Here is a 22,987-nt window from a genome sequence, read left to right on the forward strand (position 1 = left end):
ACGAAATATACTCAACAACACAATATCGTGAAAAAGGGCCCACTCCAAACCAGCCAGTGGCCAAATAAATTAGAGCTACTCCATTATGTCTTAGTCAGGAAAAATTACCTAGAGTCAAACTCTACTGCAGAATCCGCTGTTCTGTGCTCGTGGTACGTTTAAAGAGAGTCTCATATTTACAAAAAAAACCCCAACAAAACACTTTACTTTGGTTTCCAAAACACATTTTATGAAGGGAGCGTTCTCATTCAGCCTCAAAGTGGCCGCACATCACAGCCTTTGTTCCTTTCAGGGCCCATCAACACCTCTGCTGTAATCTTCTGGATACAGTTGCCAGATGAGACTCGTGCATGTGATCAGCGGCGGAGCAGCGGTGGAGTGCAATACACCGGAGAGGGAGAGGGAAGAGTCCTGTTGTCAGGATCGGTTATACCTGTTGTCATGGTGTTAGCGATATTTGTGTTTTGTCTCGTGTCTCCGTCTCTGTCTGTGTTGTATGCTCTCTTTGTCCTCCATCACCTTACTTAATTACCTCGGAGTCTCTCAGGTTTGGACCGGTTTCTTTTTTCCTCGAGTCTCTCAGCATAGACCTAAACTCCTCGAGCTGTCGGAGGGCCGGTTTGTTTTGGTTCAGACGATGATCAAAATCCTGGGATATCAGAAGAAAAAACACCGGTTTACAGGTTTTAGTCCATTTATTGGATTAATTTTTGGAGCTCTTTGTTTATTTTCCGCTATTTCACGGCACGGTTGTGGCCATATTCAGCTCGTGTTTTGGCTACATCGTTCCCACTATCCATGATTTTTACACATGAATATAATCAACAGGTACACACACACACACACAAAGACAAAGAGCATTGGAGAGAAATCTGAGTTAATCTGATTTCTAACTGGTGTTAAAGCATATTATAATATGCTTGAATAATCGTATTGCTCCAGAACTCTGATATTGATCGGTCCCATTGACAAGAATGTTCACTGGTAGAGATGAAAACAGCTTATTTGTCATGATCATCCTCAGATGTGATCTTTTATTGGATTTAATTTTCCTGTCCACTTATGTGTGGAAAGAAAATTATACGGATACATTACCAAGGTCAAAGGTTAAGGTTCACTTTTCTTTTTGGTTTTTAATCAAATAGAAATGAAAGGATTGTGCGAATTGTTAGTCCCATGACACCATAGTTCTGTTGTATAAAAATGGACCCGGCTGACAGGAGAGTCAAGACCAGAGCGCCCGGTCTTCACCACTGTCCCTCAACTTCTCTCCTCCCCTGTGAATTCCTCCTTGACTCCGGAGAGTGATGGTACCGTCTGCCCCACTAAGGCTCCTTCTGCCTGACATCTCGACACGGGAGGGAAGTATGTTCCTGTCTGTCTCGTCACATCACAGACGTCCCGATTCGGATCCCTCCCATCCGACACCCTGTGTTGCTTCCCTTTTTAAAAAAAGCTGCCCGTCCATCATAAACATCCCCCCCTTTTATATTCTCTGCCTGGAGGAGGAAGGAGAAAGGGAAGAATCAGCCCTCTGTCAGGCTCAAAGCTGACAGCGCCGAGCAGACTGACGTGACATCAAGAGGCGCAACATGCCAGACGTACCTTTGAATTTCCATAACAGGTAACGCCACAATTACAAGTCACCATTTTAAAGATCCCCAAATACATCCTGTTCCACATGAACCTATGTTCAACTCCTCTGAGGAGCGTATAAATCATTGCTCCTTCATCAGTCTCATTCTAAATACAGTATTCTGAGATGTTCTGCAGGGGGCTTAAATTAAATCCCTCACCTTGACTCTATATAAATGTAATACTGTCAATAAAAGGGATATAAATAGAAAAGGGTGTAACCATTCATAATCTACCTGAATATTTTAAAAGGTTCTTTGGGCAATGAGGCGGGGAAAGAGACGAGGAGAGGAGAGAGAGCCTTGATCAATCGTCTGAGTTCTGCCTCTACAATCACAAGCGCTAATTGAAACGGCGTGGAGTCGGCCCTAAAAAATGAACCGCCTCAGATTTTTCATGATAATTTGGCAGCAAAGTGCGAGATCTTCGGTTTCAGGTATTCTTTCCGTTTCTCATCCCGGTGACGATTGAGGAAGAGCTGCTTGTCGCCTCTCTTGGGGAGAGGCTGTGAGAAATGGGAAGTAGATCGTTTCAGCGCCTGACCTGTTGAGTTGGTGAACATTAACGTTTTTTAATGAAGACACCAACAGAAAACCCAACTGTGCTGACCCATAACAGCGAGAGAGGCTGAGAGACGGCGCAGCACTGATGACATAATGGTGAAAAAGTCGTTTTTTTCCATGTGACTACTTCATGCTTAAGGGCACAAGTGGCCCCAAAGAGGATGTCAGGGGCTTAAAGAAAGATTGTGAGTGTTTAAGTTGGATAGGTGGACATATTTTAAAGGTGCTTACTCTGAGCCTTCATCATGTGTGTCCACCTTTCCCTGGGCTTTGCTATTTTCAGAGTGAGGATAATGAATTGGAATCAGGAAAAGGCTTTTTTTCTGCAGGCTTACAATGAGAAATGATAAGAGATTATTATAGAATGAAGATCAATGACAAAGTCTGAGCAGTATATGAGGAGGAAAAGCAGGAGGTGCAGCAGGAGCAGGAGGAGCATGTGCCCAACTCCAAGGCCAAAGGCAAGAGCTTCTTCTTCACCAATTCTCTTTACCGGACTGCAAATGACTCTGTGCCGTACATAGATGATTTACAAAAATTAATGACCTCAGTTATTAATAGGCCGGGATGCAATTATTAAACACTATGAGTAAAGGTAGCTTTAATTATGCATCCTTTATAAAACCTGTTTGACTTAACCCGCAGTGGGTGCATTTCAGTATCAATCACGTTTCCCTAAAGGAATTCATTAAATAAATTTTGAAATGTATCTTTCAACTTCTGAATTGTGCTGCTTCTCAGAGATCTGTTAAATATAATGTTAAAGTAATACGCAGAAATATGTGATAGGTTGATGTAGATGCAATTTTACCCAAAGTCCTTGAGGTTTTTTTGGGTGTTTTTCTTAAAATATCATCAATAATCCACAATTGTTTTGTCTTGACGCTGGATGCACAGATCTTCTTTGCTTTTTTCCTGGCCATTCCGGAGCCCCCCCGTATGTGTGAGGGCTCTGGCCCTGCCCCTTCTCTTGTCCGATGGGACCGCAGCACTGACAATGGTGTCACCCCTTCCCCGGGGGGGGCACCTCCGAGTGATTTGTGGTCGGAGAAGACTGATGAACTGCTATTGCCACCCCGGTTCTTTGTGAGATCAATTCTACATGTAGGAGTGCGCTTTATGAATGATGGAGACCTCCTCAAGTCATCCATACAGCTGCCCAAAGACACAGCTCTGGCCCCCATCGTACCTACAAGGCAGGAATAAAGCAATCACTCTTCCCAACAGGGCCATGCATTACGGACCCACGCCCACACGCAAACACACCCACATGAATACACAGATGAAGAGAAAAGCATGCAGGAGATACAGGCAAACTCTCCTCAGTCTCATTCAAGGCCTTTCAAGTTTATCTCCACAAGGTTTTCAGCAGTAAGCAGCAAATCTTTACCACAACATAACTGTCAGTTGGCACTCTGACTCCGCACTTCCGTTCTGGACAGGCCTAAAACTGGTTGTACGCCAGCAAGAGCAATGGGAAGGGGTTGAGGGATGGCTCGCGCCGCACATCTGAGGGCTGAAAAGCATTGTGCATAAGAGCAGCATACATAGATGTCATGATTCCTGCCTCCTGCAGAGAGCTTGAAAGTGAAAAGTAGAGCGCAATGAATACTTGAGTGCTCTGGAGGCTATAAAATTGAAAGGCTTATCCCCTTTTTTTCTTTTCGCCCGCAGATTTCGATGGAAAATACGGGCGGCTCGCGCTTTTTGATCGAAACTTTGAGATTGATTGGGCAAACTTGCCTGCAAATCAATGCAGACTTGTCAGCTGTGGCTCTTTTATGATAATCCCGGAGTCAGGAGCGTAAAGAATGAGAAGGGCGAGCTGACACAACAGGAAGAAATCAAAAATGTTACGTACACTCGGCCCGTATCCAATTGCACATCTTCGTTGTCATTTACGCCCCTTTTTTAATTTAATGAATTATGAATACAGTTTGCAGAACATTCAATAGTTAAAATGTTCATTGTCACCCCACAGTTGTACTATACCATGTTTCCTGTGTTAAACACACCAACAGGCTGCTGTGTGCAGACATCCAGGTTTTAATGCACATATCACAGTAAGATAGATGCACGACTGAGATAACTTCCATTTACACTGTAAGCTTGGAAGAGTCACAGCGTAGAGGCCACATACTATTTATGGATAAATCGATACAGTAGTTGGATGACACCATGTCCCCACTACTTTCTGTCACCGTGATGGCTCACTAAGTTTGGAGCGGCTGCTTTCCCTTTTTACCCTCAGCAGCCTGCAAGATGGTTTAATTTGACTGTAAAAATGCCAATCACCAGGTTACTTCTTCTTTCTGGGGGAGGTCACCATGGGGGCAAGTCCATAGGAGGAAATATATTCACATAGTTCTCTTAGAGACACTGCTAACCCCTGACATCCCCATTTGGGCTGTAATTTCATGTTGTTAAAGTGACAGGGACCCAGCCTCTTAGAGAGACGGGGAGCTAGAGGTGAGTCCAGATCACAGGGGGCTTTAATTCTTCCCACTGTCTGTGTGTGTGTGTGTGTGTGTGTGTGTGTGTGTGTGTGTGTGTGTGTGTGTGTGTGAGAGAGAGAGAGAGAGAGAGAGAGAGTCTGTGCGTGTGTGTGCGCGCGCATGTGGGTGGGTGGGTGGGTGAGTGTGTGTGAGTGTGTGCATGCGTGCGTGTGCGTGTGTGTGTGTTTGTGTGTGTGTGTGTGTGTGTGTGCGAGTTTTAAAATGTCTTGGAATTTGTGTTTTTTGTTGCGGCAGGGGAGGGGTCAGTACACATCAGTGGTGGCTCCAGAAAATGCGACACAGGTGAACACAAAAAGGCTGCCATACTTCCTAGAAAGGGCTTTGATCTCCACCTAATGTACATATACGTGATACGGGAGAGGAGATGCTTTCACTGTGATAAAAGCTATCATTTATCCATTCACAGTAAATTGGTAGGAGGGTGCTGTGGCATGTTAGATTTCTCAGGAAAAAAAGGGGAAAATTTTGTACAACAACAGGTCTACAGACCATTTTATTTTACATTTATATGCTATCAATGCAGAGAGAAAGAGAGAGAGAGCAGCAACATTTGTCTGGGAATTGTAATGTCCTGAGGAATAACTTTAATCTATTTCCCTTGGAATAAAAAAAATCTGAAAACAACCGTGCATTCAACTGATCTTAGTCTAATGATGTGAGCCATAGTGTTTCAAAACAATACAGCCTGAGCACTGTTGCCCTTCATCCCTGCAGGATGACCCATGATGACCATGGATAATCTATCAGGATAATATTGTTACTATGCTGACCACCAACTACGTACATATGGCACACTTGTAAATTAGTCATTGCTAATGTTTTAATACAATAAACATTTCCTGTTGTAATAAATGAGATTAAATCCGATATTTTAACAGGACAATCATCAGCCAGACTTATCACAGCACATAACTTTACAGTATATTGTGATGAAATAAAAAAAAATCAAATAGAATTAAATAGAAAACATCAATATTACTTTCAAAAGAATGGCTCAACCTTTGAGTTTTTGTGTCTAGCGGCCACTATGGACATACACGGTATTGCAGCAGCCCCCAAATAATTGTAATGAATGCGTTTGTTTTAACATCTAAAATAACAGAGAAAACAAAAATCTAATCTCAAACAAGGAATAAAATATTTTGGATAAGTACAAAATTACAGCAGGGCAGTCTGTTACTTCCAGATTTTATTTCCAGTGACTCTAAATCACCAGTTTTCTATCTATTTAATATGTGGAAAATCTATATATTTACGTGGTATTTAGTTACCAGTTAAGGCCTGATTCCATCGCTCTACCTGGTGCTGTCACCTCTCTTTGCCGTATCTTTTGTCATCAAACTGGACTGTACTGGTCTCCAGCTGTTTGCTGCTTCCAGCTGTGTTTAGAACGCAAAACTGGATGATCTGGGCTGCTTTGTAGCTGTTATAACTATTCATCTATTAAGGATTATTGAGGGTAATTTTGATCTTATAGCTTCGCATTCTCTATCGCTTCATGTCGTAGTTGTTCTCCTACTTTATTCATTACGTTTCTTAATAATTTCTATTTGCATCGTTAAGATAATAAAAGGTTAAAATAAAAAAATAACACATGCGTATTTTCCAGTAGCCAAATATAATAGTTCCACAAACCTCAAACATAACTTTTATTAACATTCTTACATTAATAAAGATATAACTTTATTCTGCATAGGGAGGAAGATTAGCTTTTTATCAAATACTTTCAATGACGTTTAAATGCCACAATATGTCCAAAATGTGCTGATGCCAAAACAATAAACATTTAACGCAACATTATTGAGGCTGTTGGCGGAGATTATGGCTGGATCTTCTATGTTAAAGCGGAGATGGGAGGACACTTTTGCGCGGCGTCCGCCCCTTTCTGAGAAGTAAAGAGTTAACGGAGCGGTGGGTTTGCCCATTCTCCCGCTGTGAGTGACGCGATAATCTCTCTTATTCCTCAACTTTGCCTGTCGCCAGACCAGGCAGCCGAGGTGGACGCTGACTAACACCACTGTCATTCTTCTCGCCAGCACGCCCGAAGACACGTTTTTGTCCTCCCCTCTTCGCCCGGCTCCTCTGGCCCCTGTCCCTGACACCCACCGCGGCTCTCCCGATCATGATTCTTGAGTTTTTCCTGCGCTCGGACTCCGCAATGTTATGCAGTCTACTCCACCGAGCCGCGACTCTCTTTTTTTGAGTAGAGGTGGATCTTCCCGGATACGGCGAAGCGTTTATTGAATTTTGTTTTTGAAAAAAAAAAGTCTTCAGCGGAAATCCAAGCAGATTTACAATGCCACGGAGGAAACAAGAAGCGCCAAAGCGCGCAGCAGGTATGTGCGGGCAACTGCGATGTGCGTAAAAAGAATGTTTGATTCTAAAACTGCGGCTGTTCGCTTTGTTTTGCACGGCTCTTTGTACAGTGTTTCCGTTTTCAATTATTGTGTGTTTGGTCTCTGACTGCGCGCTGTGTCACCCTCGGTTACGTGAGAGACCTCCTAGTTTTTCTCGGAATTTTTTTTGTCTGGCGTTTATTTTTCGTAAAGGATGTAGTTAAGCGGCGATCCGACAATCGCTCTTTACAGCGACTGTGATCACAGGGGGCGAGTTGACTGCTGTAAACTTTCGCCTCCAATTGTTCTCTGGTAGTTTACAGATCCTTTCTGGCAGCAACATTAGGTTTGTAAGAGTAAAGCCTGCAACAAATGAAAACAGTTTCGCTTGCGCCCGAAGCGTTAATAAGGGGGCTTTGTGCGCATTTGATCCGAGTGCATAACTTCTTTGCACAAGCAGGGGAGGGAAAGCCCTACCTCTGAGCTTTTATCCTCCCCCTTTCCTTTCCCTTAGATAAAATAAACAATTTTAGAGCAGACAATACTATTCTGTGGGCTGGAAAGAGTCATAATCGACAGTTGCCATGTCTGATTTGACGGTTGATTGATTGGCTGTCACGCCGCTTTGATCTGATCCTTCCCGATTTGCATCAGAAAATCACTTCCCACCATGTGCTGCAGGCCCCTGACGTCACGTTTAAACCACTTTGAAAGGCCCAGTGTACTTTTACTGTCGCTCGCCCCAACTCTCTCTCTCTCTCTCTCCGTCTGATGGTCAACTGACTCACGGAAAAGTGAAAGAAGGGGGAAGAAAGTGATTTCGCCACGAAAGATGACACGCACACATCTGCACGCACACTTTAACCAGGGAACATCACACTAACGCGTTCACATCCTCACTTATTCACTCCAAAACATTCAGTCGCTCACACACACACAAACACAGAGTCGGTGGAGGAGGCGGGAGGAGTGGGTTAGAGGTTGTAAAAGGAGCCGTGTGCTATGTAATGGAGGGGAGGAATGGGTTTGCTCTGTCAGACCGGGCCGTCACAACGGCTTTGTTTCATGTTTGATTTAATTGTCTCTCCCCTGACAGCCCCATTCATCAATGGCTTTAATGGTCAATCAGAGACAGGCTGAGTGAGTGCTCCCATTCTGTTTAGCCATAAGCTGGCCTGGGCTTTTATTTCATCAAAATGCCCCAGCCTAATGTACACGCTCACTGCCTCAGAGTGGCCGCGGGGAGCACATAAAGAATGACTGAAAGCTTTCTGATTTCAGATCAGTGAGAAGGATGTTTTCCTTTTTTCACGTCCTCGTCTCCTCTCCTCTCCACTCCCCCCCCCCCCCCCCCCCCACACACACACACACTCTTCCCACCGCACGACCGTTCCTCTGTTGACAAAAGGGAATAAAGGCTGTAATGTAGATCGTTTTGTGTTTTTAGAAAACAACTTTTTCTCCCTGAAACCATGCATCTTTGTGCATTCATTCATCTATTCATTTCTCCATTTTTTTGTGCTCCCCTTCCACCCCTGTCAGTCAGCCCATGCAGCTGCAAGTTATAAAGTTGTCAACTGTTCAGTGGCACACAAAGGGTGATGATGAATTGATTGCAGCACCGAGCATGGTGATAGAGAGAGCAAAGAAAAGGATGACAGATGATGGGCCTTGATTAGGGACTTAGGGGGAGAGTCAGCCCACTGCAACCTTGAGACTTGCATGAAAAATCCCCCCCCCACCTCCCTCCACTCCCTGCCACACAATCACACACAGACCGCTGCCTCCTCATTGTCTCTGCTCTCTCAGTCTCTCTTTCTGCGAGGGTTTCTGTCTCCTTAGTCGAAAACTTGTTTTGCTTGCTTCATTAGCGTTGGTCCAATTAGCCACGAGGCTGATGGAGTCCTGACAGGCCCTGTGATTGGAGATGACAAGCTCGGGGTGCCTGGCCCAATGAGGTTTGCCACCACTTTGATGTAATCAACTTGATATTACACAGAGCTGCTCGCCTTTGGTTGTGCTGTAACTCAATTTTCCGCTGCAGGTGACAAATGGGCCTGCCTACCTGGGTCAGGTCTGAGTGTTCTTAACAACCGGGGGCAGCTGGACATGTAAACAGCCGAGCAGACACGAGCGAGAGAACCGGTTAGCGGTAGCCGGGACAAAACTGGCCTTCTTGTAGCGTCCCCGCAGGCAGGAAGTGGGAATGCTCTGCTGATTTAACAGCAGTCGACATTGGTTTTACAACATCGGCTAGTTCCTGAGCGACTCCAACCTGCTCTCTGTGTGTGCAGAAGTGTGTCTAACCCTCAAATGACTACATGTGTGAATGCGCACTTCATGCGTAGGTGAGAATCTGCAATACTGAAGGGCGGGAATGTTAGTATGATCAGGAAACAGCTATAATCTCCCTGCAGGGTCAGGATTATAACTACCAGATCGGCAGACCTCAGTTATATTTCTCTGTAAGATTTTGTGTGTGTGTGTGTGTGTGTGTGTGTGTGTGTGTGTGTGTGTGTGTGTGTGTGTGTGTGTGTGCGCGCATGCACAAATGTTCTGCTTATAATAGTGATGAAAGGAACTGTAACCGTAGACCACCTGCTGGGTTCTGTCCATAATTCTCTGAACTGACTAAGCCTTCTATATTCCTGGCCCCTCCCTTCTGCGTCTGCCGCTCGCTTCTAAAAATTTTCCCACGTCACCCACTGAACGGGCCGTACGCAACCACACGCCGCGACGGATTGGGAGCCGGGATTGAATTGTTCAGCCATCGTGCGGACTGACAGCCTTCGTGAGCTTTCAAGGCGATAGTCTTCCACCGCTTTGCAGGTGTGAGCGCGGTGTGTGTTTTTGGCCTCGCCGTTATTGAAGGTCCTGTGGCAGGATTCCGGTGAGATTGAGTCACGTCTGTGATCTATGTGACTGATAAGTGCATACCTAATGAGGCCTTGTATGCCTGTGGAGGGAGGAGGAGGAGGAGGAGGTGTGTTTCCCACAGGTATTGACAGATGCCTTTTTGTTTTTGCCATGGGCCCTGACTCCATAAATCCCGCCCGTGTAACGATAATACCGCCACCCTGCCAACGAGTGAGCGTATGAGAGAGGGAAAGAGGGCACAGGGGAGGGAGGCAGAGGAGGAGGTGCTGGCGCTGGGGACGAGAAGGACGAGCGGGGGGGTAGTGAAACGGGCCTTCTTCGCTTTTTAACACACACTTGGCAGATGTCAGGCTACTGGGTTGGGCTCCGGCAGGGAGAGACAAGTGTAAGTGCGGTAGTAGTGTCACAAATAGAAAAGCGTTTTCCTTTCAGCTTTCAGTGTGCTTTCAAGCGAGGTTTTCAGCCGAGGCTGCTGTCTGGGCCGAGTCGGAGGCTTTGTAAAAATAGTCCCACCGCTGTTGTGATAGATGCAGCTGCACTGTGGCGACAATTGGGACAAGCTGGATCCCTCCGACCCTGCCTCCCACCCACTCTCCTGTCTCCCACGCCTCCCAAAGGTAGCAAGCATCAGAGTCTGGTTGGATGCGTCCTCTTTTTTTTTTTTAGGGGGGAAACTGAGCTTGCTCCAGTCTTCAGGGGTCCTGAAACCCAATCCAGGAGGAGAATAGCAGGGCCATGCCAGAGAGCCGATTTCCTTTTCAACAGAGTCATTTATCACTGACCCACCCTTCGCTCCTGACATTGTGACGCGTGTCATTTATCAAACAGGCTTTACCAGACACTGGGAGAAGGGAGAAGGAGAGGGGGCAGAGAGGAAGAGAAAGAGAGAGTGAAAGAGGACGGAAAGTAGACCCGGAGAAACAAAGAGGAGAAGAGTCGGGAAGGAGAGACAGGGTAATGGAGAGACAGAGAGACAGATGTCCACGCATCTGAGTGAGTGAGTTTTTCCAGGGAAGTTTTTCTAAAACCCACAAGGAGAAGGTAGATTTTTTCGAGATGACAGGGAGGATTGAGTTCCACCGACTTGTGTTTTAACGAGCGGCGTCATGATCTTCCATGACACATCTGTCTGGATGAAAGGGCCGGGAATATAAAGTCCGACAAGTGTGCCGCTTTTTATGTACTCATAATATATTCACACTAAACGTGCAACGGAGGACTGTGGAAGTGAGCGTATGCACACGCGCACGTGCACGTGTGCAGCCATATGGCGTCGGTGCTTAATGCCATATGAGCTGTGTGTGTGTGCAGCTCCCTGATGAGCAGGGCTGACAGGTATCACTCATGCAGCAGCCTGGCCTTTAAATGAACCCGAGCCGCTCTGCTCTCTCGCGGCCATAACAGGCTCTCGTCAAGATGGATGCTTCTTTAAAAATCAGATTAATGATGGATACCAGGCTTATAGTGCCATTTATCACGGAGAATATTATTTAGACCGGCCATGTATGGCTGTAACTGGAGAGCCAGGACGAGAAGAAGCAGGGTGGAAAGCCTTAGACAGACACTCACGGTGTGATGGATGGCTGAGCGCTCTCTCTGAGTGTTACTAGACACCAGCGCCGCAGCAGTGGGCCATAATCAGATAGCCCAGGGATGTTTATTCCACAACTACACTACCCAGATTGCCTTGCCTGGAGGGTTGACTTATGAAAGGTGTAGTCTGTCATCATTATCATCAAAAAAGTTATAGTGGAATTGCGAGAAAAGTCTTAGAACCTATAGGGCAGACAGAGAGGGAGTTTATGGCGGCTGTTCGGTATGAAACGATCCATCAGATCCAATCCGACTGGCTGTTATGGTTATCGAGGTTTTTCCCATTTTGCTTCGCCCAGTACAGTCCCCGACAGTGGTGAACAGCAGTACAGTGAGGGGTCAAGGCAAGGTCGGTGAAGAGTGGGTGGGTGGATGGGTGGGGGCTGCTGTTTTGTTTAGTGTCCTCATCTTGTTCCCTCTCTCCCTCCTCCTCCCACTCACTCCCGTGATTTATGATGTCCATCCATCTTCGGGCCGCGTCCATCAGCTCCTCGTTGCTAGGCGATCATGGCAGCAGCTGTGTGTTGCGAGAGGGGTCGGTTCGGCCGTCCCGCTCCTGAGCCTCAGCCCTGTCCTCTAAACACACACACACACACACACACACACCTCCCCCAAAAAAACAAACAAAAAGAAAAAGTCCCCTTGTTTAAAACAACCACCGTCCAACTTTTAGTCTGTGCTATGGAGCACTGAGGTGAAAACAAATAAGCACAATAAAACAATCCAACATCGTATGTGCGCTTGTTGAAAACACTGCTAGCACACTTGCTAGCCTTTCTCCTGCTGTCTTGTTATTACCATGTTCTCTTGTCACACAGTGCTCTTCGTTTGGCCGCTGCCAACCTCTGCCCTTAGTGCTACATTTTGAGTCTTTAATGTCAGTGATTTGCATTATTATCTTTAATTCTTATCTTTAGAAAGATATCGTAATGGTAGCCTCAGTAATATATATTCAAATTCCATTTCTGCCATATTATTTATTTCATCTTTTATAGTATTGCACTTTTCCCTGTCTTTGTTTTATGACTGGTTTTATGATCGTGACGATGAGTGCGTGTTCCTGTGTGAATGTATATTTATAAGCGCTGCTCGGAAGGTTTCGTTATATTCTGATACAATAAAGGCTTCTTATCCCGCCTTATCGTAAAATGCAGCCCGAGAAGCATGAAAAACACGTTTCTCCAGCTTTCACCTGTTCATAGGTGCTATTAAATCTAATGTAGATTATGAATTAGGAAATCTGAAATTACTTGTAAGTGAACTGAACTTTGTGAAACAAAACCGTCTGTTATGACAGAACTGCTGTGCAGTACAAATGTGATTTTATTACTCTGAATATCTTTAAAACAGGTTTAGCCAGCAGTTGTGGTTTGAAGATGTCTGAATAGGTATTACCTTTGTTTAGTATTAGCTATCTTTAGACACATTATGCTAACCGTTATTTGCAGAATGTCTACATAGTACTATATGGTTCCGCCCCTTGTCAGTATGTGTGTATTACGTTTTAAGTCACTCCAGACAGATCGCATTCCATACTTTCTTTAGTTTGTAATCCTGTCGCTCTTCGTAATCATTGAGCCACATGCTTGGAACTATTTTTTGTCGACACCTTTTCACTGTCTGTTTCTCAATTACAGTGTGGCTGCAAGAAGGCCATTGAAGTTGTGCCAAATAGAGAATATATGAACTCTTTGCCATGTATCAGATGAAGGTAAACAGCCTTCAGTGCATCCTTGGGACGCAGGTCCCAGGAATTTGACCTATTAGCATGCCTGCTTCACCCTAGACCTGCCTATGTTACTTACATACCTGTCAAAAGAAAAGCATATAAACAGCTTTTACAATATTCCCATTAACGTGGACAGGATCCTTGAGTGTTCCCGGTCTCGGCTGTAACTGTCTACCCATATTTACACAAGCAAAGACCAAAACAGTCGAAGGAATGGGGGAGCAGTGTCTCTTTCATTAAGGCTTTGTTTGAGAGCTGCTAATCTGAGGCCCTGAGAGGTCCTGGAGGAACGAGGCACGAGACTGCAGGATAATCGAGTGCCGGTCCAAACCAGTCGTGTTGGGTTGAAACCTCCCTGCCTCCCTGTCCCGATCCATTTGCCCTTGGGTTTGCACCTGCAGCAGATGCTTGCATTGCATTATGGTGTGTTTCCAGTTCACTGGCATTTATTGTGACTGTTGGGGGGGTTGTTAGAGCACCAGGAGGTGTTTGTTTGCAGCTCATGGTAGATAAACTGGAGGAGTTTCCAGGTCTTGAAGGTCTGCATGTCGACTCGTAACGCAACACTCGATAGAGGGATGAATATATTCACTGTCTCTTTCTCTAACGGCCCCCACTTTCTCTCTCTCTCTCTCTCAGTCTTGCATGCTGTGTGTGTACGTGTCTCTCTTCTAAGATGTGCATTGACATGGTTCAGCCCTAAGCTTCGCCTGGGGCCAGAACGATCTCTCTGTTTTTCCCATCTCCCATATCACACATCCTGCACTACAATTGGCGGACACAGTTTATTCACAAAGCCATCAGGGGGTAGAGAACACACACACACACACACACACACACAAAGGCAAAATGACAAAACCATCTATGATGACCAGAAACATGATCGGCTGTATCAGCATAATGCAGTTGCCGAGTTTGGTTTTAAAAGCCAAGAAAGTGCACCTTTGTCAGTACGTCAGTGCATATTTATTTTTCAGATGGCCACAGATCACCTGCTCCATATTTCCTCCTGGGACTTTCAGCCAGACCGCAGCGATCAAAGGGAGAGAACTTGAGAGTGATTGAGTGTGTTATTTTGACAAATGTGTACAACAAGGAGGCATTTTAGGTATGTAACTGATCTGCTGCTGCTTTGACAGAATGGGGCTGTTTTGGACTGAATTATTCTAATCTATTTAAGGAGTTTTCAGCAGCTGGGGAGCTTGAAAGAGCGAGTGGAAGTCAGTGGTTTGGGGTTTTGTGATTGAAACGCAGAGGTGACTTCCTGTTCCGCAGTTTACTGGGGCCGCTTCCTGTCTGTAAGAGCCTCCTGCTGAGGAGCCGTGTTGTTTTAAGGGAGTCGAGAGCCAGAAACGGAGGAGTCCCCGAGACACGCCACAGCTCCCTCTTCTCTCTGAACTATCTGATCATCAGTTGACTTCAAATACCTCAAACCTCACCATGTTTATTGTATCCACTGTTCTTCAGTATGATAATAATAACAATCTATTATGTAACTGTTACGTGCTGGTGATTGATGACTTCCTCCCGTGCACAGTGCAGTGCACACAAATAAGAAATCAAGATGTAATCAAACCAAAAACCACATATAAATTCACAATGGAATTAAACTATGTCCTGTTTTCACTCTTAGCCTTGGGTTTTATAAAATACAGGGGAAACAGGCAAAATAAGGAGGTTAGCTCAGTTTTGAGGATATTTCAGATAAAACTTTTTCATTACATGGGGGAAAAAAAGGAAATCTTCCGAAGCTTTTCTTGGGGAAAATCTCAATGTTTGTACAAAGCACTCACCTTATTCATATTGCAACGCCTTTGGCAAGGTTGTTGGTTTTTTTTCCTCAGTGGAGTTTGAGGGTCAGACATAGGTAGACTTTTAAATTACACATCCTGTTTATTTGGCTGCTGTTGGGCGTGAGCTGCCTCCCAGTCTGTTTTCCCAGCTGCGGAGGCCAGACTTGAATTATGTATCATCAAGAGTTAGATTCAGAAAAGTAGACGGGGCTGATTAGGAGAAATTACAATCTTTGATAAATGTGCGTTCTTTGTAATGCAATAATTAGCTTTTCTTTTTTTTCCAAATCGGAGATAATCTTTCAGAGAGAGGGGTGCAAAGTGGAGAAGCACTTTAAAAAACAGACAGCGGCACTGGAGGGAAAAAAATAACCCCTGGGACAGTGACAGGCTGAGAGGCAGCCACGCCACCTTCCTGCTTAATCACCCTCGCGTCCCTGCCCTGTCTGTTGTTGCTGATCTTCAGAGCAGCACTGCAGTATTTCTATCAGATGATCTCGCTCCTCGTCTGCGGTCCTTATGTTTATGAAAATGATACTCTGCAGGAATGCCTCCTGCATGCCAAGATGTCACTGTCTTTCCTCATCGCTCTCATCTCTGTGTGCACACAAGCGCATTTGTGCGAAGGAGGAGGGTGACGCGGTGTCACGACTGACTGACTGGCTTTATTTATAATTATGCAGTGTTTTATTTTAGGTTAGTAGATTCAGGTGAAATGCACGTTTCCGCACGTCCCCCCACTCCACCCCCCACTCGCAGCTTTTGCCGTGGCGTGAAAGTGTTACTGCTATTTCTGCACGAGCCGTGACTGAAATGTCGACTGCGTGAAAGCACGCCTCCTGACATTTTTAGGAAACTTTTCAGAGCCCGATGATTTTCGTCCTTCCCCACATGCCATCAGCTCACTCCCTCATTACATCTGTTTCCCTCTCAATTATAAACAACTGAAATTGTCCTTTATCGGCCCCGCAACATATGCTCAGATATTAGCCAGGACTGCACCAAACAGTATTGTTGTATTCATAATCATCTTTTTTATTCCAAAGGAGTCTCTACGCTCACATCACCTTTTATTAGCTTGATAAATCACCTCTGTTGTCAGTCAAGCCAGGGAGAATAATTGGATGTGGTTGTCGCCCTGTGTGATGGATTATCAGTCATTGGGGATTAAATTAACAGATACTGCTCAGACATAATGGTTTTTGTTTTGCATTTTAAATTGGCTGGGAGCACAACTAGACTTTGTAGGTTTTACACACACACACACACACACACACACACCCAACCCCCCGCACCTTTAAGACTTAATGAAAAATCAACAATAACCTATATGGCCGCCATTGTAGGCTTATGATGTATAAAGCTTTTACTGTCAAATGAGAGTGAGCCAGTGAGGCTAGCGAGCGCAATTACGGCGCATTAAATGCAACGAGGCCATAGTTTGGTGAAGACGTGTGACGTGTTTAGAAATATCCGGGGTATTTTGTTGACGAAAAAATGGGAAGGTGACCTGACAACTTGGTCAAGCGGCTTGCCAGGATCACCTGATACAAGATGACATCTGTGACTAGTCAGGAGGCAGACGCATTAACTGCCTCATCCTGGATGGATTTCCTCTCTCAAATGAGAGTCTGACACAAATACCTTCCAGAGGAAGAGAAGAGAAATTAATGTGAAAGGAAAGAGGGTGTGGGCAGCCGTTTGAGCACGGGTAGCAGCGAGATATCTCTCTCGCGTGTTTGTGCGGAGTGTGTGCGATTTACCCCCCCCACTCTATCCAACCAGACCCCCCCCCCCACAAACCCCTCCGCCCTTCACGTCTACATTATCATAATTGTGTCCAGAACATGAGGGGCCGGGGAAGTGATCATGTCATTTTATTTACACCCTGCTTGGCCCTCTTTACAAACGACATGCCACTGACTGCCAAGCAGACTGGGGCCCCGACGACATCTTTTGATCAGGGCTGTCGGGGCCTATCAGCGGAGAATGGCAGGTAATGGATACCCAGTGACAAACCAAATCTCCAGTAGAACGGAGAGTGGTCCGCACCTGCCAGGTCTCCATTAGGCTGGCCTCTTAGTGGGACTGCCTGCTGACTGCACCCCCAGGGCCCAAATCAACCAGCGCCAGCCGCATGGCTTCCACGAGATTGGCTGTTAGCTGTGGAAATGAGAGTTGTTTCAGCTATGACATTTTTGTTTAGACTGGACGTGTTTGCGCGTCGCGGCGGGGGGAGTGAAGGATTTAGCCACGGCGTACATTTGTATCCACACGCACAAGCTAAACTGTGCGAATATACCTCCTCCTGTGTCATTTTTTCTTCGTTTACAACGCCACCCTAATGGCCCGAGACCTGTCTACATGTTATCCGCTATTTTCAGGGATGATTTGTTTTTCTTTGAGTTGAGCGGCTTTCTGAGAGAGGTGGACAGGAAGTGAGGGAGGGGGGAAATGCTGACTCTCGGGAAGAAGGGGTGTGAGTGCTGGGTGGGTGAACTAGCTACCACTGGAGGCACGTGTGTTTTGCGTGCGTTCTGACACAAATATGCGCACGCACCCTCATTTCTCACCCTGTAAACTGAGCGCGCCTACATATACATATGCATTGCTTGAGCTTGGCAATCATGTTCTCACCTTCTCCTTTTACCAAAGTTGTCGTTCCTCCTTTTTTCGAGTTTGAATGACATTTAATGTTTTTTTTTCCAAAACTCTGCTTGATCACATTGCATCCTTCACATATTAAAAAACCAGTGAACTCTCTCGAGTTGCGATGACACTGTGGGATGTCTGTTGAACATGTCAATTATTCTTCAGCAAAACTCCCGACATCCTCCTCTCAATTTTTTTTTTTTTTTTTTGCGATGTGCTCTTTGTCTGCGTGATTGCGGGTTTGTGTCTGTTGGCGTGTGCGAGTGTGTATGTGATCGGCAAAGAGGCAGATGAAGAGGCGTCAGACATATTAACTGACAGATGGAGGTTGATCCAACTCATTTATTACCCCAGAGGAGAATGCCACAGTGAGATTGGGCTTCATTAATTTCAGATTTAGTTTTCATTTCAAGCTGTTGCGCCCTGAGATAAATAAAATGGTGCATTATGTTTTTGCCAAGATATTTCTTTTTTGTTTTCCTCCAATAGAAGGAGGGAAAAGAGGGGAGGCATAAGTTCTGTGTGGCTGGGGTAGTATATAAATACAGGCTCGCCTAGAGGAAAATAACACCTCAATGGTTGATGAGGTGAAATGGGATGACTGTAATTTCTCAGCTCAGCTTTAAAGGCTCCCACACAGATGGTTCATTTATCCCTGGGAGTCCTCGGGCACACATAGCGGGGAAACTTTTTCACCAGTTATTCTAACATAGCGTATTCACTCCCTGCAATTTAACTTATCTCTGTCTTTCTGTCTTTGTCTCCATTCTGCTCGCAGCCTATTCTCCCGAGGAGCTGACGGAGCACACTGTGGAGGCTGAGGATGCAGAGGCGGAGGACGGAGCCCCAGCCCCTCAGGATGACCTTCACGTGAATGATGAAGTTGCAGAGAAAAGCACTGCACCTGTAAAGGAGCAGGCGTGCGATCAAGAATCAGCTGGAGCTGCTGAGCTCTCAGGACAAGAGGTGGACAGTGAGTCCCATGTGAGCGAGACCAGCGACCGCCTCTCTGACTTTGAGAGCACGGGCAGAAAAACTGAAGGTGGCATGGCCGCGTGCTCCCAGAATGGTGACGCTAAAACACCTCCTCTTGGCATCGACACCTTAGAGCAAATGAAGGCCATCTACTCCAGCTTTTTGACCAGCCCCTTGTGGTCACCGTTGAACTTTTCCACACCGCCACAGGTGCAGTCTTCAGCCTCGACGGAGAAGCCAACGCGCAGCAATAGCACTAGTAGCAGTAGTAGCTGCAGCAGCGGTAGCTACGACTGGCACCAGTCGGCAGTTGCAAAGACTCTTCAGCAGCAGCCTCCCCAGAGCCGGCACCCTGTCCAGACTGAGCACAGCCTCTTCAGTACAGTGCAGCTCCACAGGCAAAACCCAAAGCTCTTTGGATCCATCTTCAGTGGGGCCAGTAAGTTTCGCTGTAAAGGATGTAGTGCTGCATACGACACCCTAGTGGAACTGACGGTTCACATGAACGATACGGGCCACTATCGTGATGACAACCAAGAAAGGGCGGGCAGCGGCGGAAAGCGTTGGTCTAAACCACGTAAGCGTTCCCTGTTAGAGATGGAGGGGAAGGAGGATGCCCAGAAAGTTTTGAAGTGCATGTATTGTGGTCACTCCTTTGAATCCCTCCAGGACCTCAGTGTCCATATGATTAAGACCAAACATTACCAGAAAGTGCCTCTGAAGGAGCCCATGGCCCCCGTGGCAGCCAAAATCATGTCTTCAAAGAAAAGGGGACTTGTAGGACTGGACCTCACTGCCTCACCACGTTCTCGAGAGGGAACCCCCAAAAATAAGCCACAGGCAGACCTGAGTGAAGTGTCACCAAAAACGTCCTCTAGCCCCTACACAATTTCAAACAACCGCTATGGACACCAAAACGGCACTAGCTATGCCTGGCAGTTTGAATCCAACAAACTCCAGATCCTTAAATGTATGGAGTGTGGCAGTTCCTATAATACTCTGCAAGAGCTGAGAACCCACATGATGGTGACCGGGCACTTCCTAAGAGTGACCAGCTCTGTAGGAAAGAAAACCCAAACCCTTTCTGAGGCCACCTCCCTTAATCCCGCCAGGGTGACTACACCTACCGAACCAAGAGTGCAGTCTGTCCCACTCGCCCCTTCCACCTTCTCCCCTCCATCTCTTCAAACCACCCCAACTTCCCCTGCTACTACTCCTCCTCTTAAAGAAATCAAAAAAGAGGAGATTGAGGAAGAGTGCACTCTGCCAGAGTCAGTTGGAACTGAAAAACAAGTGGCGGTGTCAGTTGGGAAGGAGGAGGAGGAAGATACAGAAAAGGAGGAAAAATGTGATATCTCAAAGTATAACTATCTTACTGAGGAAGACCTGAAGGAGAGTCCTAAAGGAGGCTTTGACATTCTCAAATCACTGGAAAACACTGTGACAGCAGCCATCAACAAGGCTCAAAGTGGGAATCCGAGCTGGGGGGGCTACCCGAGCATCCACGCAGCATACCAATTCCCTGGTGCCATCAAACTACAACAGGGCAACGTGGAAAAGACCTCCCCTCTTAAATTACTATTTAATGGGGGAGAAGGAAATTTCTCCTCTCTTGCAAAGAACCAGCCCCTTATTTCTCCACCTCTCAGCCAGTCCTCCCCTTTCCCCTGCAACAACTTCCAGGCTATGGAGGATTTGGTGAAAAAGGTGACTGAGAAGGTAGCAAAGGTAGAGCAAAGGGTTAAACAGTTGTCTCCAAAGATGGAAAACCGCCTCTCTTCCTGTAGTAGTGAAGCTGGAGAGTCACCCAAGGGAAGAGAAGCTGATTCTCCTCTGGAGTGGAGAGCAAGTACACCGGCCAGTAGTGACAGGGGGAGCCATAGAGACAGAGCGTCCCCGGATACAGAATCCAAGAGAGAGACGGCAGTCAGTTCCCCTCTCAGCTCTACACTGAAATGCAGTACTGCCATCATAACCGGCCATACCCCTCCAGAGCAGCCCTTTGTCAACCCTTTAAGTGCTCTTCAGTCAGTAATGAACATTCATCTGGGGAAAGCAGCCAAGCCTGCCTTACCAAACCAAGATCCCTTGAGTCTGCTCTCTAGGCTTAACCAAAGCATGGCGGAGAGAGCTGCTGTGGCTGGCCCTCCCTTACAAACCAAAAAATCTGAAAGCGTAGCTGATAATAGTGTTTGCCAGCCCAGCGATGACCAGCCTATTGATCTTACAAAAGGGAAAACTAAGAGAGGAGGCTCCAATGGCTCAGCCCCGCTAACTCCGTCGTCCACCGCCTCATCCATCTCTCCGACCTCCCTTATTACGCCAACAAAACTAACAGTGGTCTCTCCCTACACATCCAGCAGCCCTCTCCATGAAAACGCATTGTCAGATATTTCAGATATGCTGAGGAACCTCACCCAGTCGCACCACGTCCCCAAGCCTCCCTCGCGGTCACGGGACAAAGACGAGATCGTCGGCTCTACTCAAGATGAAGAGGAGACGTCGCTGAACGGCCACAAGCGTAAAGGCCGTCACTCTAACTGGAACCCCCAGCACCTCCTCCTCCTGCAGGCCCAATTTGCATCCAGTCTGAGGCAGACGTCTGACGGGAAGTACATCATCAACGACCTCAGCCCCCAGGAGAGGATGCACGTGTCTCGGTTCACTGGGTTATCAATGACAACCATCAGCCACTGGTTGGCTAATGTCAAGTATCAGCTTAGAAGAACCGGAAGAACAAAGTTCCTTAAAAACCTGGACTCTGGTCAGCCCATGTTCTTCTGTAGCGACTGTGCTTCTCAAGTCCGAACCCCAGCAGCGTATGTATGTCACCTGGAAGCCCACCTGGGTTTCAGAATCAAGGACTTGGCTAAACTGTCACCCAAACAGACTATCAGGGACTCCCACACTCTCTCTGAGAAACTGGTTCCCCTGGAGTCCTTTATTTCCCCGCAATCACCAGATGACTGCAGTAGTAATGGGGCAGTGTACCGCTGCCAGCTCTGTGTCCGTAAATTTGCCACTAAGCACGCAATCAAGCTTCACCTCAGCAAGAGCCATGGGAAGTCTCCCGAGGACCATCTGCTATACGTATGCGAAGTAGCGAAACACTAAATTGCTCTCAGCAGTAGTCATACTGGAAAATACATGTAGAATGACTTTAAATAATTAAAAAAAAACGTGCTGTTGTGCAAATATGGCATGGACGACTACACAAGGTGTTTACATCTCAGCCTGTTAGCATTTCTGATCACTACAGTATGTATTTCTGAATACATTTCTTTCTCATGAGGATATACTGTAGGTCAAAGACATTGAGTCCAATTTGTTGTCGACCTGTGGTAATGTTTTTTCTTTTTGTTTTTTCATGATCACGATGGCTAGAAGGTCAGCTAATAACTTGAAATGTATTAACTTTATTTTATTTATTTTGTATTACTCGTGAGTTTGTTTCTGACTTGCTGCATGTCTGACAAGTTTTACATTTGTACAGTCCTTCCTGTCTTGTCCAGATTTTATTATGCCCCTTTTAAACTGGTCACTTTCTTACACCTTTAAAACAGCCAAACGCCTGGGAAATCTCCTTAGAAGAAATCAGCCAGACCGCAAAGGTTCATCGCTTGTTTTAACAGTTTTCTGTTTACAGCCTCCTGGTTTTCTTGCTGATTGTAAAAGATGCCTTGTTCTTTATCACTGAGTAAGGGGCACTTAAATTCCAGGTCTGTGTAAAAAAAAAAAATTAAAAAAAATGTATATATAGCATATAAGCTTACAACTCGCTGTTTAAATTATGCATACTTGTTATATTTCCTAATTTAAGAGGACTATGACTATCCACTGGTGCAGAGCCTTTGAAGAAGATGAAAAGGACATTGTTTTTGCACAATAGTTTTATAAATGTTATTTGATATAAAAAAAAATTACAAATATGTTAATGCCTTGTGCTTCTATGATTAAAATGAATTAACTGCTGCATAACATATTGGTTTTCTTTCCTGTTTACCGCATTTAGGTATCTGAATATCAAAATGCATTCTACCTTAATAATGTAAAATTAATGTTTGCCATTTTATTAAGAGTTCGAGGTGTGCCAGGCTAAAACTAATTTTAAAGTCAGTCCCTGACCGTAAACCTGGCTGTTGCAGGAAAAGCATCAGAATTGTTGTCCTACATTGTAATGACTAAGTATTTAAGAATTAGCATTCTCGTAAAGCCGCAGCTGCTGAGCGCCAAACCTCAGCATTTTTCCACGCCGTTGTCTTTAAACCCACAATTTGTCCTGCTTTTCCTGGTGATTTCTTTGTCATCGTATTTTTGT

The 22,987-nt window shown here is 45.8% G+C and overlaps 1 protein-coding gene across 1 annotated transcript; it reads left to right on the forward strand.

Moving 5' to 3' along the window:
• Positions 1-6,615: 6,615 nt before the first annotated feature.
• tshz3a (teashirt zinc finger homeobox 3a) lies at positions 6,616-22,647 on the forward strand. Its single transcript, XM_011607338.2, has 2 exons — positions 6,616-7,050; positions 18,473-22,647. Exons 1-2 carry the CDS (start codon positions 7,011-7,013, stop codon positions 21,781-21,783), a joined length of 3,351 nt encoding a protein of 1,116 aa, XP_011605640.2. The 5' UTR covers positions 6,616-7,010; the 3' UTR covers positions 21,784-22,647.
• Positions 22,648-22,987: the final 340 nt, after the last annotated feature.

The sequence above is a fragment of the Takifugu rubripes genome, chromosome 9 (genome assembly GCF_901000725.2).
Source record: "Takifugu rubripes chromosome 9, fTakRub1.2, whole genome shotgun sequence".
Taxonomy (NCBI): domain Eukaryota; kingdom Metazoa; phylum Chordata; class Actinopteri; order Tetraodontiformes; family Tetraodontidae; genus Takifugu; species Takifugu rubripes.

Excerpts from the sequence above, each read along its gene's own strand:
- tshz3a (XM_011607338.2), top strand. The coding sequence starts at position 7,011 with ATGCCACGGAGGAAACAAGAAGCGCCAAAGCGCGCAGCAG. Across the intron at positions 7,051-18,472 it reads AGCGCCAAAGCGCGCAGCAG|CCTATTCTCCCGAGGAGCTG; the intron begins GTATGTGCGGGC and ends TTCTGCTCGCAG.